A 17,649-nucleotide genomic window follows, 5' to 3' on the forward strand; every position below is an offset into this window, starting at 1 on the left:
CAAGTTTGCCTTTGATCCAAACTTCCTCTAAAAAACATCAATTCACAGCTACTTATTTTAAGGTGTGCTTAATGACTAAAATGAACCCAAACCATTCTATCAGTTAAAATCTTTTTTCTCCAAATGTTGTTTTCACACACGCCTTCAGCTTTAACAAGTCTAGCCAGTTACTGCGTACACTGCTGGCCTCAGTGACCAGAAGGGAAAGATCATGTGCACCAATTTAGAATCATCTGAAAATCAGTAATACATTTGGCATAAAGCGTAACAGTTAAATGAGAAAATTCAGTTCTACCCCAGGATAGGTATAGCTTCAATTTTCAGTATTTCCCATGAAGACAGAGACAAAAAGCAGAGATGTAACCGTGCCAGTACTAAGGCGATATGTTCAATGTGCTTCACATATTTTCTAAGGAATAATACAAACTGATATAAAGAAGTAATTGGTGCATAGATACCTTCTCACCCATGATTACAGGCATCAAGTGGTCTAGTAAATTGAATTCTGCCACAGGGATTACAATTGTACATTTAAGAATGGTGAACGTTGTAAGCCGAGTGGGAATGTATTCCTCCAATGATGCTACTTCTTCTGAGCTTGGCATAGCTCTATTTCCATCTATAAGATCTAAAATAAACCAAGATTACATAAGTTTGACTAAAAAAGTTAGGTATCAGCAAAATTTAGAAAGCAAATTTCTTCCCTCATTTGTATTTAATACACTTTATCATTCTTTTTTTACTCATGGGTTCTACCTAAGGCTAAATGCAACAGTAACTGGATTTCAAAATGAAAAAAAATCCAAGTTTCAGGTGTGAGAAATCTGTAAAGCTCTTTTAGTTTTATGCAAGAAAATCATCCTGTTTTACCACAACTTATTTCCATTAATTTTTTGACCAGTTTAACTATTACTTGAAACAAGTAAATGTCAACAGGCATTCTTTCTTCTCCAAGAATCCAAAGAACTTCAAGTTGTCAGTGAAATAAGCCCTCCACACAGCAAAAGACTAATGACCAAATCAGATGGTTTCAGATTATCTGAAGGTCAAAATACATGAAATTACCCTTAAGAGGTACAGCCAGCACTGATGGAAATACATCAATGTTTCATTTCTATTTAAAATTTCTTTCTTAGAATGGCAATATCCCCTGGCAGATTTTAACTATTTGGAATTTGAAACTTCTACATTACTGAAGTTCTGATTTAACTCTATATATTTTGTATAAGAAATAGGAGCAAACCTGGCTTAGTTCTGCTATATGGCTCATATTCATGTTCTAGAGCACAAACTATCATTTTCATTATCCGGTGCACTGCACTGCTATCCAGTCGAAGACTGAGTGGTCCCACAATGAGGCTTTTTGTAGACATCTCCTGAGCATTTCCAAACTCTTCACTCTTTACTGAAGAAGGGTCTTGCTGATTCCCAGAAACTACAAGAAATTTTATAAATAACAACAAGTTACACCAAACAACTGGACATATAAAATTTTAACATGGTCAGATACTTTTGTTTCAAATTCAGTGATCAAAGATCCACACAAAGAATATAGCACAAGTTGAACAGATGAGTATAACAGTTTTAGTGTATATAAACAAGAGCTATTCCTGTCTAATGTTTAGCAAACAGGGCAAGATTCTCCCTCACCACCGTGCACAGTTTAACCCAGTCAGTGTGGGACCTTATAATTATCTTTGTAACTCTCAGGTTTTTGATTCTTTAACAACATCCAAACTAAACCAGAATGCCAAACACAGTTTTGCTTTCCAACCCCCATTTCATTCAATGAGGAGGTAAAGCAGGGACAGTGAGATTGAAAACCTCTTTAATCATCGTGTCTCAAACAATTTCTCAGGACTTCCAAAGGAATAAAAGGGTTGTTAATGTTAAGTCTCTGTATCCAAAGATCAATAAACTTGTGTTCAAAATATATGGTACAAATTGAAGTATAATTATCATTTTTATCATAATGAGGTACACACATTCCATGTGCACCAGTCACCTACGAGCTATAAAAGAGGATGCTTACACTTCTCTAAATTCACTTAAAGAAAACTCTTTGGTTAAACAAATTTCAGACACTTAAATATTCCTCTTACATATGTCTTATAAAAATATATATATTCACACTGCTAACACTTAATTCACAAAATTTCATTTCGCCCTCCACCCCAGTAACCCATTGACAACATCTTCATTACTTTGGCACAAGCACAAAACATTAGCTATCTCACAAACTATTATGCAAATCAACAGTGACAAAACAAGAATCAAGATTAAATGGATTCTCAGAGCATTTAACCTAAAAAAAATGTGATAAAATTGAGGGATGACAGTTCAATTCATTTACTGAATCTGGGTAGCACTTTTGAGATAGCACAACTTATCAAGAAACTTACGGTCACAGTCGTGACAAACAGGAAATAATAAGGCAAGATAGACCCTGTAGTTAGCTTCACCTTGGTGTTCAGTTTCACATACACGCAATTAGAGAGCTGTCCATTTAACATGTTCTCCTTGTACTCTATGAGGTCAAGCCACAGAAACTAAATGCTGTGTGCATAGTGCACCTACTTTTCCCATGATACATTCCTTTTATCACTAATATTTTTCAAGGAATTTCCAAACTCTTAAACCTTCCTTATCCAACATGGATCTTGTACACCAACTCACTATGCAAGGCAGATCCCACCCCTACTGCTTTCCACCTATCCACCTAGATGCAAATAAACCTTTTCTTTGCATTAATCTAATAACGTCTTTCTGTTACAGTAAGAAACAATGCACACTTGTAGAGAACTATGACACAAAACAAGGAAAACCATCCTGTGTCCAAATTCTAGTTACACCATCCTCCTCACTAAGATAACCTGCCTGTACTAACATAAAGGGCAAGACAAGAACAGGTAATCTACCACTTTGACAAGGAGGCACAGAACCTGTGAACTTCTGTGCAGCCAAGGCTTCACAGTGAAACACACCACAGTGCAATTCACTACTTGAAGGCAAATCTCACTTTTCTTAAAGAAAGCATGTTTTGTTTCTGGTTGCATGAGATAAACTTAGTTTTCCACCAGCTGCAGGAGACCAGTCCCATTTCTGGGTGAACTGAGCTCAGCAGCAAAGTTAGGGAGCATGTTTTGAATGTTCTTTACCCCTTGTGTTTAAATCATTCTCTACTGAAAGTCCTGATTCTAAGTTCTGTGAAGAAGAAAGTTTGTCCAGTAAAGTGAAACTACATCTAATATGCCACAGAGCTCACCTAACCATCTGCAGGCATCCCCAGGCCTGGCTTCTCTTTAGGAATATTAGCTTTGTCCCTAAAAGCCTAATAGAAGTACTTTCAGCACCTGCCCAGGAATCTCCAACCCATGCCCAGCCCATCCTGCAGCCACCCCCTGCCCTGCACCATCACCGTGGGGGCTCTGCCCCACTGAGCTACCCGGCCCCAGCCAGGCACCCATCACTCAGCAACGACCAAACATCAATGTGCAATGGGCAGTCAGGACTGAAATCAGGGCGCAGGGAGGGCACAGTGCTGTGCTGTCCCCACTTACGAGTAATAACTATGCATTCTGATGCAACACAGTTCTGCCAACAGCAAAAAAATAAGCACCACTGTTTTCTACTCTGATAAAGAAATTTGAGAACAGGTTTCAAGATCCCTGAAGAATTACCCTTTTTTTTTTTTTGTATTTGCAATTCTGTTTTCAGTACACATATTTTAATAAATAACTTTCAAACAGAATCTCACTAAGTCTCTTTACCAGATGCAAGACTTATCTTACCAAAGAAAAATATCCCTTGCTTCACAATCTCATCTTATTCCTGTCATTGTATGGCTGTACACACATTTGTGAGCAACTGTTTTCAAGAATGAAGACTAGAAAAAGTAAAATTTCATCAAAATTCTGAGGGACACATTGAGAACTCACAGAGAATTGCAACCATTTCCATCAAACCAGCCCCTGATACATTAATTTCACGAAACAAGGTCAAAGATACCACTAGACTCATGCTTTTGTTGCCCTTTTTTTTTTTTTTTTTTAAGAAAACACATTAAAGATTTTTAAAAAATCTTGTTAGTTGCTTACTGGACATCAATTGAGGCCAAACAGTGGGATGTGAGCACATGAAGCAGCAGGTGGTACACTTCACGTTTCTGCAGTGGTGGCAGTGGTCACCTCCACTGGTGAAAGGTTTTGTTTTGTGGTTTGTTTTTGTTTTTTTTACACCAGAGTAGACCAAAGGCTCCTGTTCGTTGCTGGTGAAAATGCACAGCTAATGTTGGTGAGTATGGTGAAAAACGGTACTGGTGTTATTAGTTGTTGTTTCCAAGGAAATAAATAGAAGGCATTACTTTTGGTGCAACCTACATATTTGAGGCCCAGGAAAACTCCTTGGCCCAGGCAAGCCTAAAGGCTGGACATGCATGACTTCACCTGTGTATTTCTGAGGGAGAATGTGGACAGAATGTTCCTACCATACAAAGACTGTTCAAGTCAACAGATGGAAATACTGTGGAATGCAAAATTCTTCAAAGGCAACTGAAAATCAAATCATAAAACTAATACTTAGAACCTGTTTAATAAACAATGAAAAGGACATTTTAAAAAAGTCAACATACAGTCTGCTGTCAAGGTATGCTTTATTTAACAAGCAACTAACGTGCATTTTTGTGAACACTTCTGATTCTATCCCATGTTGGATTCAGACAAACACTTTAAGGAAGTGCAAAAAAAAAATCTCACAAAAATACCAAGGCCAAAAGCCTCAAGAAGGCTTAATAATGACCTAATAACAGCCCGCTTTTCCAATGTAAAGGAAAACAAACTCAAGCATGTTTCAGTATAAGGATAATATACTGAAGTGACAATATTCACACAAACCAGTTTGTGAAAAAATTACACTTAATTATGCATTTAAGTTCTATACGTCAGTGCTTACAGGTTACTTTTTAAACAGCACTGATGCATAAAGTAAAAGGTGATTACTGATCATTGAGGATCCACAGCCCTCCACAAACCCTTTGCCTAATTCTGCCTGACAAAAGCTTCACTCCAGAGTGCTGCAAAATAAACATCATGAGAACAGGTATACACAATAAAAACAAAGCAACTTCAAAATTAAGCTCCATCAGATCTATTGGTCATGCAGTCATTGATCAGTGCAAAGCACCACACAATGTTGCAAGGAATTTACTGTGTTGCATTGTAATGCAAAGCAAAAAGAGAAAAGAGGAATTTAAAAAAACTTCTGCGCATGACTCACTATCTTGTTTTTATTCAAAATACTAAAAGTGATTAATGCATTTCTGTAAGTGACAGACAAAACTCCTGAGGGTTAATGTTATCCAGGAGGTATTTGTGGTTTAATCAGTAATCGTATGCTTCAGGAAAGGTTAAAGGGGCAAAGAAGGTGTCAAACCAAAATTGCATTGATAGATAAAAATCTTACAATCACACTAACTGCCTCCTATAATTAAAGCTGTGTTAGGCTTTTTGTTTTCTTTTTTTTTTTAAAGGGAAAGTTGGTGTGCATTGATTGTAATTAAAACACAGTTATTGTCAAGGAAGTAAAACACATTAAAAATTTAGCAAGAATTATATAGTTACCAGAAAACTGAAACACTTATTTGTTCAAAACAAATGTATAAAATATTTTTATGTTCTATTATCTACATACATGGCTTTTAACATAGAAAATTACCTAGAAAATAACACACGTCAACTTTTCAGAAGGTATTAGAAATGTAAGGTTTAAAATCCTTGCTATTAGAAATACAACTAATCATTAATTTGAAATTAACTACTCCATACTCTTATGCGTTCACGTAGCTGTATTACAGGAGTAATACTGAAATAAAACCACACTGAAAGGCTCAATAGGAAGTCATGTCATATTTTGTGAGGTGTCTTCCCTGTGGCTGAAACAAAAGATCCTGAGAAAGCAAACTGAAACAGAGAAACTGAAGAGGGGAAAATAGCAGGACCTTGAGCTAAATAAATAAATAAAAATCACAATTTCTGAAAAGGGTTAGTTACTGTCAACAATGCATCTATTGTTGACTATCACACTGCAATTAATTATATGAATGAATAAGAATAGAGTGAATTTTAATACACTGACTACTTAGTCTAGGTCTTTATGACGTTCATAAAACTAGGCATACGTACTTGATCAAATCTACTCTGCCTCAGAAGAGAACTGATGAGAATCTAAAAGATTACTTAGAATTAGCAACACTGTCGTGCATGCCTTAGATTAGTATTTGCTCACAAAACTATAGATAAGTATATTTTTAAAGATTAATTCTCCCTACCACCTTCTCCGCAACCATGGAAGTCACCTTCACCTATACTTTGAGTTGAGTTATTCTGAAGGTATGCTTTCATCCTTGTATTTTCTTCACAGAAGAAGATGAGAGTCCTCATCTTTCACATGAAGTAGACTGTCAACATAGTTCCAGGATACCTCAAAACATTTGTTTTCCAAAGTCAATCATAATAGTAGTTTTGGAAAAAAAACATCATACTCCACAAACTTTATCACTGCTACAAGATAATTACTTTCTGTTTAGCCACTTACTAAAAGTGGTATAATCTGAATTACTTAGGCAGGAAAAGAAAACAAAGAACACCAGCAATCAACAACAGAACAAACAGCCAAAGACATTAGCGTAGATGAAACCACTAGCTCTGAGCATGTTGGTAAATCTAAGGTAAGTTAGAGGACAACTGGTCAAGGACCAGTTTGGTCTGAGGAGTCTTTTGTTTCTATTATTTAACAATGTAAACAAAGAAAAAAGGTACCTTTGCCATTGGTGCTTTCCATTGTGTACAAGTAATCCATGTAAAAAGCCCCAAACCTCTGCATTCCAGCTATCTCTGTATATGTCTCCTACCAACAAAGCAAAGCAAACAAAGAAAATGTTGTATAAGGAAATAATCTTGAGATTACCAACTGATAGGCTGGTATGAGAGAGATATATTCGTGTTTGGATTTGTGCATCAACACACAGAAAGGCTTATCAAAACAAAGGACAGAGGTTATCCCAAAGAATTCACCTTTCTGGTAGGTGATATAACTTCTGTTTGAGGCCACACAAAGGCACATCCATAATTCCAGTGGACACACTGACCAATTCATCAATAGCTTCTAGTTAATTAGTACCTTTAATGGAATAAATATTCTTCACTTGACCCCTCGCATCCAACAGATCTGCCTAATTAACAACATTCAAAACTAAAGCCAATTTTACTTATATTACCTTTAAAAAGTAACAGCTTAGCAAGACTTTATGCCATACCACTGGGAATTATATGTATATAATCAAGTCCATAGATAAATAACAAATTTGCTTCCCTATTTGTCAAAAAGAAAAAAAAGAGGCAGATCATAAAAAAAACCAGTCAGGTCAAGGGAAGACTAAAACTAAAAGGTGTCCTCTAAGCAGAGGAACACATACAAACAAAATAATGTCCCCAGAATTGATTTTCAGGAGAGTCTCAGTTTGAAGGCCAGGAACAAGCTACTGCTTCAGTGTAAGAAGTATACACTAGACCTTAGCTAGGATTCATTCGCATACCCAATTTTCTCTGCGGTTGTTCTGTAGTTAGCGTTTTTCAAAACCAAAGCACTACATTTACCTTTCAGGATAGTAGGGGCTTTGATATTTCTTTTGAACATGTGTTTGTTGTGGTTTATTTGCTTTTGTTTTGTAGGTTTTTGTTTGTTTGGTTTTTTTTTTAAACATTTATTATTCTTTGGACATCTGTAAAGTAGGATTCAGTTGAACATGACAAAGTAATATAAATCTCTACCAGTACACACATCTTAAAAAAATCATTCATTGGAAAGCATTAGAAAATGGTTTTTGTAAGACAAAGTTAATTCTCTGACCTTATGATGAGCTGCATCCAATATAAACTCTGCACGAATGCTATTATTTTCTGGACTTCTGTAATCAAACAGTGAATTGGTAAGGTATGTCTTCCCTTTGGCAGACAGATTTTCACCACAGCTAAAGAAGTAGGCCTCCTTTGTAAAGCAATCAAGCATAATAACAGGGCAAAGGAAGAAAAAAGAAAAACGGAGTTAACAGCAGTTATGATTATTTTAACACGCTAATAACATAAGCTCCAGCCACATACCTTCTCATGAATGAAAACAAGACATCATTTTAAGTAATGCTGAGTTCCTGTTCACACCCTCCCCATTTTCAAGTTAATAAAACAGCCTAATTAAATATTACACAATTAATAATACAGAACACATACTAGTTTTAAGATAAAATAACTTCAGATCATAGTTATCCTGAAATCTGCTCCATTCTCTTACCAATACACCATCTTATCACTACACCTACTCCACTTCTCTGACTGATATTTTTCTGATGCTTCTTTTAACCTATTCATAACAGTTACCTCAACGTATAACCTGCTTTAACATTCTTTCTCTGTGGCGTTCAACATTCTCTTTTCCATATCCCAAATCCTTTATCCTAAACCTAAACTTTACTACCAAGAGTTATTCCTTCAAAAAGGTAATCTATGCAGAACTGATTTTTGTCAGTCACCTATTCTTAACTGCACACATCAAAGACAGAACCTGTATGAAAGGCAAGAAGTCCCACATGTAGCAGAACGTAAAGAGAACAACCTCACTGCTCCTCATACAGTAGATTCTTAGCATGGCAGAAAATGGAAAAGTAGCAATGCCCAAAAGACCTTTGTCAACTAATCTTCAAGAAAGTCATTCACTTGCTCCATGTAATCCAAAATTCAAGTAATGAACCTTAAACCAGATACTCCAGCTGGTAACTCAGTGGTTCAGCTACCTGGCAACACTAGCTCATGCTGATGCATCTGCTCTCTTTGTATTGCTTCTCCTGTTTAACAAATATAATAGGATAACAGGAAAAGGAAATAAGGAAGTCAGCTGAAGGAGCCATCAGAGTTGAACAAATGGCAAGAGAAAGGGTCCCCAGCATTGACAACAATGGGGGGCACACAGTTTTTAAAACACAACTAAGGAAATTAAGTATAGCATAGCTAATAGATAAAGCTTCCCACAGGATTAGCAGGCAAAATACGTTCTAGAAAACAGGACATACATCACAGCCTGGGGCAAAAAAGAAGTGAAGTAAATTTCTTCCTGATTGATCATCAGTAAAACCGTTCTTCAGAGTAATAACAATATAAATTTGGAAGAGAAACTCAGACATCTCACCATCACATACAGGCCTATGTAAACACAGGACAATTTAGTCTGGAAGACACCTCTTCCTGTCTTCAATGAAGATGTTAAACACATGGATGTAGTAGTGTCCCCTGAAGGATACCAGGAGTAAACAGCTACCAGTTGGACCTGGTACCTCTGAATACATCTTTTTGAGCATGGTGATACTTTTCCACCCAACTTATTCCCCATTATATAATCAATATCCCACTGCTCTGGGATTAAGGACTGTGTGGCAAAATGTATTAAAAGGCCTTCATAAAGTCAATGTATTCTGAATTTCACTTAGTTTTTCCACAGGCAGCTAACTACTCAGCCATGTAAGTGTAGTCCACTAGTAGGAAATGAGATTATCTCCAGCATTTTTTTCCATAAAAAATAATAAATAATAATAATAAAAAATAATAAAAAAAAGTTTCACTCTCAATTTTAGTACAACAAGGACGTTTTGTTCAACCATATTACAAACCATATTACACTTCTGCCAGAATTATATTTTTGCACATCAGAACAAGTCTCTTGGCTTTAAAGAAAGCTGTTTTTGAAGTTCAACCAGGTTTAAAAGCTCTTAGCCTGCACAAACAGTATTTCACAAAATCCTGCCAAAGTCTGCTCTTCTGAAGCCAAGGAATATCATTCTATTTAACTTGCTTACTTTTCTCACAATTTTAAATGTCATAGTCTCATATTTCCTGCAGGCAAGGCTGCTGTCCACCCTCAAAACCCCAGCTAGTTCTTCCTTGTCTGTAACAACACCAGCAGAGCACCTCACCCCATTTCACTTGACAACTGAAAAATGAATCAACATACCTCTTTACAGTATTTGTAAATCACTATTACTCATATTGCACATCATTTTCATTACTTCTCTTCTAAACTTCATTGATCTGTGTACTTCCAAAAAAATTTTTAACTGCCACAATTTGCTATACAAGATCAAAGTGTGCAAACACTCCATGAAGGAGGGAAGTGGGATACTCAAAAAAAGAAAAAAAGTCTTATGCTCTGTAACTTCTCACCCTTATATTCTACGTCTTTTCAATCGAAACTGATAACACCAGCTTTTCCAACTCTTGCAATCAGATATTTTAATAAAGCATACCAGCGCTGCTTTATTCAGTGTCGACTAATACCTCAGTATACTCACTTCATCATTCCTGTTCATGTTCTCTTCAAAGTCTTTAATCCCCATAATTCCTTTAAGGCACATAGCTTGGCAACTAACAAAACCTATTTGGCAATCAAAGAAAAGTTCACCTTTCATAAGAACCTAGTGGGGGAAAAAATTGTGATATTTTGAAGAATTCCATTCCACGAGAAATAGAAACACAAAATTAAACATATTCCTACTCCTTTCCTTATCTCTAGTGTTTTAATGAACAGTAAGTTAAATAATTTCTCTAAATTTCTAGCATTATGGTCATTAGATAACTCCCTTCCTCTTTCATATGTGATCATTACACTGAATACAGAATACAAAAATGAGTGACAAAGCAATTCCAAAATATTTTGTCTTAGAAACTACTTACTACAGGTATTTGAATAAAAAATGAATAAAAAATTTCAAAGGAATTATTACCTCAATTGTGGTTCCTTCTTGTTCCCAGCATATAACTTCCTTGGATTTTACCTTCTGAGGGCTATAATAACTACTTTCAGCTTGCATTTCAGTGAGCTATGAAACAATACAATAAACACCCGATATAAGTCAATATTAGTATTAAACAGACAATATTATTAATACACAGAACTGATGAAGACAAATTCAACTCTAGCCAAAATTTATTAACAAGCAGGAAACAGGTGCAGTTCAACAGCTGTGACACATTATCCATATTAGAACTTCTCAAATTCAACTCCCAGTTGAAGTATGCCATAACAAAAGTTATAAATCCACTAGATAAGCAAACAAGTTCTGTAAAGAGAAACTGTGCCAAAGATGAAACAGATACACAGCTACATAATTAATGTGGTATCAAATTAGTTTGTAAATGCTGTAAAAATTCATAAACGTGTATTACTTATTCTTCTCAGCAAAAAAAAAATAGTGATAACATTAAGGAAACTTTTTAAATAGCAATATTTTTGTTTTTGTTTTGCTTTGTTTTCATGGCAGTTCAAGAACATGTATTCATATTTCTTGCATGATCTGACAAAGATTTTAAATGTTAGTTCATACACAATGTTTGAAAAGTATACATTCTGGAGCTAAGAGAAAGGGAGAACAGATACAAAATATTCAAGACTGCTTTGTATTTAATGAAAATAAGTTGTTTTATATTGAACAGCTTAAATAGTTATAATTCTATTTTTTTCTATTAGACATCCACTAGCTCTCATTATAATCGTCAAGACTGGATACACATGGTTGCTGTTTCAAAGCAAAATACTGTAATCCAAATGTTAAAGAAAATTGGATTTAAAAAAGTCACTAATCACCCTTCAGCTGTGTGCAATTATTGTAGAGGAAAAGCAATTAATTGATTAAAAGAATTCAGACATTACAAGAATCATTTTCACTGTTATTAGAAAACGCAACGTTTAATTTGGCATGATTTTTAGCTGAAATGATATCAACTGTTCAGTATGCTAATGCAGAAACTTGACCTCATTTTTTAACCAAAATATGAACCACAAATTAATTCCATACATTCTTTGGATGCAAGCAGAACAATGAATCCTGTTTTCCTGCTAAATGTCACCATATTAGCCTTATACTTCACATTTAGAATTTATAGTTTAAAAAGTTATATTTTAAGTAGTTTTTACCACTTCCTAATATAAAATGTGCAAGCTTGCCAAAGAAACACTAGGAAAGCCTCATCCAGCAAATTCTGTTCAAGAAAAGTTCTCATTTTAACATTCTCACGTAAAGAAAGGGTGCACTAAATTAATGGTGCATGACAAAGCACGAAAGAAAGAACATGCTGAACCATGATAATGAGAATTTAACATTTTTTTAGTTGTGTCCTAGAGATCTAATTAAAGGCAGAAGAAAAGTCTCCATAATTTCTTTAGTTTTTTTTTTTTTAATAAAGGCTGAAACAGACTGACAAAAGCACATGACAATGTTTGTTGATATTTCATGCCCTTAAATTCCACAATCAAGTCTGACAGGAGACTGAAGATATGGATGTCCCTTACAGAATGCCCACAGCTCTCAAAATCATTTGTCTCATTCTCTCTGCCAATCACCGAGCTGCTAAATGCTCTGCAATGATACCAAACAAAAACAGGTAAGAGAAAGGAGCCATGCAACCACTCAAGCCACTGTCTTTGGCACAAACGGCAACCAAAAAGGTAAAAAGAGAGGGAGGTGCTGTTGGCACTGAATTTATAATGTTAATGTGCCTGATTATATAAGGGTTACTGAATGTCAGCAATACATCTCAAGTCATAATAATGAATCTTAAATTCCTCTGCTCATGGAAGCAGTATTATTTCCCATTCAGAAGAATTATGGCCTTTATTTAACACAACTGTTAAACCAAGAGACACTTTCTAGGACAGATATACATCTAGAATAGCTTGCAATTACTTTGGCATGCTTTAAAAGTATTTTTCTAAATCAGAACCTTAATTTTTAGTTTCTACCAGTGCATTTCAACATTTTGTTCTAACTTCATCTACTCTCTTCCGCAAACTCATGAAAGGATTATAGAAAATCCCAAGAGCTATTTAGAGATTTCATTCAAGGAGGAAAAACAACATTATCAATTTAAAATCATAGTTGCAGAGAAACTCACTCCTCTAATGTTCATTTTCATTCTCTATCAAGTTAGATCCCTTTCATAAATAAATACAATATTAGATAGGTAGAATACTACAATAAACTTTCACAGAAAGCCTTTTAACAATTTTTGCACAGAACATTCATCCAAGTGTATTAGCAGGCTTCCCGTTTACTCTAAGTGTTTGCACTTAAATTCTACTTCAAATAGGAAAAGCACCTCCCACAGAAATTAAGTGTATTATTATATGAAATTATTATTATATGAAATTAACTCACAACATTCCATTGCTTTCCTGTTGTTATTCATGAACGCGATGTTCCCCAGTCTCAAATCAAACAGTAGATAAAAATTCATCAAATCTTTACGCATCCTCAACAAACTCTTAAAATCCTAAATGACACAGAAATCCTCACCTTAAAAGTCACCGTTGCCTTTGAACAGTAAAATCCAATTGAAATAATAGGGTCCTTGAGAGACTGAGATTTCTGCTGACGGAGTGTCATTCCATCATCGATTCCACTGGAGTTGTTCTCCTCATCATCATAACTCACAATGGCAGGAACAAAAGACCAGGCCCAAGAAACCCATCCTTGCTCCTGGTCATCATCTTGATGCAGATAAGAATCTTGAGTAACATACTGTGTAGGATATTGCATTACTGAGCCTGTTTCATCTTCTGCACCTTTTAATACAAGAAAAGAGTCAAATTTCAGATCACTCATGCTTAGAAGTTCATTTATTATATTCTAAAATACAGTGTGCAAAGTGTGTCTAGTAAACACCTCCTCATATCATTCAGCAATATGTGGTATACAATGATGGAACATATGTTTAGAAATTAAAAATTTCTACTTAATCTTTCAAATACTTGTTTGCTTGAGAAAGATTTTTCTCCTGAAAAATATTAAGGGTCTTTGCAATAATTTTATTACAGCACATTTGCAGCTACACCAGAAATAGTCTTGAAGGTATGTGGTACTGAAGACGTCTTCCACTAGGGACCTTCTGAAGGTGCAAATTAAATACTACTAAATACTTATATATTACTATCTTAATTTATTCATTTTTAAATTGAAAGCTGTAAAAAAAAATTCCTTTGCAAAACCTATAGCAAGGAAGCTGTAGACACAGCTCCAAAAAATTAAGGTTGATAACTTCCTTTGTTTCAAGTATTGTTAAGACACAGGTTTATCTACATTTTGCAAAAAGCACATCATCCATGAATCAGTAAGCCAACCACTGGTTTTCCGTGGAAAAGAGTAATAAAGGTGCCATACAGGAAAATACAGGTAATTTTCCAAAGATTCCTGATCCAAATGTGCACTGCACAGTTAAACTTATCCTATCCAGCTTCATCATCATTCTTATGAGAGTCTATAATGATATTAGCTATTTCATTTGTTGGCATATGCTGCACATGATGCAGAATAGTTCCCCCAGGAAAAAGATACTGAGCACACTTTCAAACGTTGGCATATTCCATTTCTATTTACTTATTTTCAAACTCAGAGGACCCACCCTTAAGCTTCAGAGCTATTACTCTTCACACTGGAATGAGGATGAACAGGTGTCCAAATTACATAAACACTGATAGGACAGGAAAAAGCAAAAAAAAAAAAGCATGGGAATCCTGTGCCCATGCTTGAAGACATCTCATAAGGGCAAAGCAAGCTTCCTTCCACCTCCCTTTAAAAAAGAAATATTGTCAGAGATTCAAATTTAAATCTAAAATAAATCTTTTTTTCTTTCCATAAGAAATACAAAAAGGGTGTACATAAAGATGCCAAAATGGCCAAGAGGCAAGTCTTGGAATTATAAGGAGAAAGATCTACTATCAAGTGTGAATCAAGTAGTTTAGCCTAGACTGCGGTTGGCAAGCACAGAAGAAATGGTGGAACACATGCCAAAAGAGAAATCTGGAAGTGGAGTACATAGGTTATGTATAGCAGTTGGTCCATTTAGTCCACATTCATGCCATGTAGTCCTGTTAAGCCATGATTTAAAGTACCTCTTGCTGCAGCATGCATAAACAACAGTAAAAAAAAATGCCACAAAAGAGTTTTATAGCTTTCATTAATATTTTAGAAGTCATTCCATTAAGACAGAATAGCAGATTAAAAATTATTATGCCTACATAACATAAGACAGATGAAGATGCAGATACACCTATCACAAATTTAAAATTACCACAAGCACTATGCAATCAATCAGCCCGCAACAACCTGTAAAAACAAATACAGCCTACATTCCTTTATAATGCATAAAACATAAGAGTATGGACTTCAAAACACAGAAGCTTGGCATTTCTAGTTAACTACACTAACCACTGCATCAAGAGCAAAGACATATGATGGTGAAATACGGTGATAGAAACTCTGCGCCAAGGCACAGTTAAGGGTGTACAGTACTATTGTTTATCCTATTAAAAAAAGGAAGTAATGCAAAACTAAAATGCCAGGAAACTTTGAACAAAGAATTTTGCTTTTCTAGAACAGGCTTGAACACATGAGCTCTCCTGCTACCTTATGTTGTGATGCTACATCATTCCTTGCCTTCAAGTCAGAACACCCACTAGAAGGGCATCAAAGCCAAAAAAATAAAAAAACCATAAGGCATACTGAGAAGAAGGAGGAATACATCAAATCAGCATGAAATAATAAGTAGTTAATAAAATGAAGAATAAAGCAAAAAATGCAAAATAAAAGTCAAGGCTTGTAGCAGGGCAATGATAAAATGAGTACTACACAAATAATTTGAACTCTGCTTTAGTTCCATCAGCTCCGTGTACATTTTTTGTAACTATGTAAGAAAAAGTAAACTGCATAAATCCTGTGTAAATGTACTTCAAAAATAAATCAAAACAAAACCCTATCTTCGCAGAATGCATATTAAGTCTTAAAAATATTTTATATTAGCAAAATAAAACATTTTACAAACCTTTTTGTAACGCTTCTCAAAGCCAGCTCTGCAATTCATAGGTCACCAAAGCATTCTTAGTTTTTCTTTTGTTGCAAATTACTTGAGCCAAACATCTTAACTATACTCTGAATACCTGTAGTACTAAGTAGTAAATTGTGCTGGGACAGAGTTAATAATGTGGTACTATGCTTTTGTTCTAGGATGAGAACTACATCGATAACACACCAGTGTTTTAACTGTAGCAGAGCAGCACTTACACTGTGCCACAGCCTTTTCAACTTTCCATACTGATTTGCCAGCAAGGAGCTGGAAGGAAAAACAGCCAGAACAGCTGATCCAAGCTGACCAAAGCAATATCCCATGCCACGTGATGTTTTGCTCAGCAATAAAAGCTACTGTAAAGGAGGAGGAAGGAGGGGAGGACCGTAAGAGTGATGCCATTCATTTCTCTTCTCAAGAAGTAGTTATTTGCATGATGTGTCCTGCGCACCTAGAAGCGGCTGAACACCTGTCTGACAATGAAAAGTTGCACATGAATTCCTTGTTCTGCTTTGCTTGCACATGTGGCCTTTGCTTTATCTAGTGAGCTGTCTTCATCTCAATCCATAAATTCTCACAGTTTTGCCCTTCCCACTTCTCCCCTCATTCTCTTAATGATTACACTTCAGGAAAATATCCCTTACATTACATAAACTTCAGCCTGGTGCTCTCTCTTTAACAACTTCTTTCCAATGTTTTACTCATACTTTACATGACCAAGCTACTGAAACCAAACAGTATAATCATAAGCAGTGTGTTTATATGTTTCTTAAAGCAAAACAAGGTAAAAGAATTTCTGATACTAATGCAAGTAAAATAGAAAAAAGCTCACCTAAATTGCACATAACCGTAAATCCAAGAAATTACAAAAGCAAGTACAAAAGAATCCATTTTTACTGCAACATGAAATTTACTCTAAAATGTTCTCTATGCAATCCGTGTTACATTCTTAATGATTCTCTAAGCATCTGAAAGGCATGTGAACTCTTAAGGAGCATTATCAGTTGTCTCTATTATTTGCCAACAGTATCAGATAATGTTAGGTTCGTGAGGATATAGCAAAAGCTAGCTACAGACTAAGAACATCTATGATACAGAACTTTTGTGGAACCTCTGTTGAAATTACACTACCTTCTTTAAATAATCACATAATAACACTGAAGCAACATTATTTGTCTGCATCTTGCAAATAATCCAACATGGCTTTTTTTTAAAACCTTTGTTAACAATATTCATAAGATATACAGCTATAAATTGCATATATATATATATATATATATATATACACACACACACTTAAACTATAAAGTGCTTATCTCACTATTAAAAAATTTCCTTGTCTTAAGGTCTACAATAAGGAAATCAAAATTCTTGCAAAAAAAATATGCAGTCATCAAGAGAAAAATAACAGACACCTCCACAACAGGGCCAGACTCGTGGTAGAACACTAACTTCACCATTACTAGCTACCTGCTAGTTGAGATCACATTAGAACAATTCTGCTTCATTGTTTTATATAAATTTGATATAAATTCACTCCATTGCATGACTGCATCTGTTTCTATGGTCTAATCAAGTTTAATCTTCAGAAGTTCACCATCCCTTCGTTTAAATGGTTAGGTATACTTTAGATATCTCTGACTCAATCTGGAATTGAGTAGAAAGTCTGTCTCGTATTCTTTATCAGCCTGTACTAGTTTCCAGACAGGTAGGG

The 17,649-nt window shown here is 35.2% G+C and overlaps 1 protein-coding gene across 6 annotated transcripts in view; it reads right to left on the reverse strand.

Annotated features, from left to right (window-relative positions):
- Nucleotides 1-17,649, reverse strand: part of VPS13B (vacuolar protein sorting 13 homolog B) — a 412,996-nt gene that overhangs the window by 342,454 nt on the left and 52,893 nt on the right. For 5 of the 6 annotated variants that reach the window (XM_065751678.1, XM_065751682.1, XM_065751679.1 and 2 more), the window contains exons 7-13: nt 13,391-13,659; nt 10,823-10,918; nt 10,391-10,513; nt 7,906-8,043; nt 6,816-6,903; nt 1,244-1,435; nt 459-628 (exon numbers count right to left, since the gene is read on the reverse strand). In XM_065751678.1, the coding sequence (XP_065607750.1) occupies nt 459-628; nt 1,244-1,435; nt 6,816-6,903; nt 7,906-8,043; nt 10,391-10,513; nt 10,823-10,918; nt 13,391-13,659 (1,076 nt within the window). Of the gene's footprint in view, nt 1-458; nt 629-1,243; nt 1,436-4,957; nt 5,046-6,815; nt 6,904-7,905; nt 8,044-10,390; nt 10,514-10,822; nt 10,919-13,390; nt 13,660-17,649 lie in introns of those variants that run through there. The other variant, XM_065751680.1, reaches the window with a different exon arrangement.

The sequence above is a fragment of the Cyrtonyx montezumae genome, unplaced genomic scaffold, assembly GCF_038088225.1.
Source record: "Cyrtonyx montezumae isolate F1298 unplaced genomic scaffold, pur_monq_1.0 scaffold_8, whole genome shotgun sequence".
In the NCBI taxonomy this organism is placed as follows: domain Eukaryota; kingdom Metazoa; phylum Chordata; class Aves; order Galliformes; family Odontophoridae; genus Cyrtonyx; species Cyrtonyx montezumae.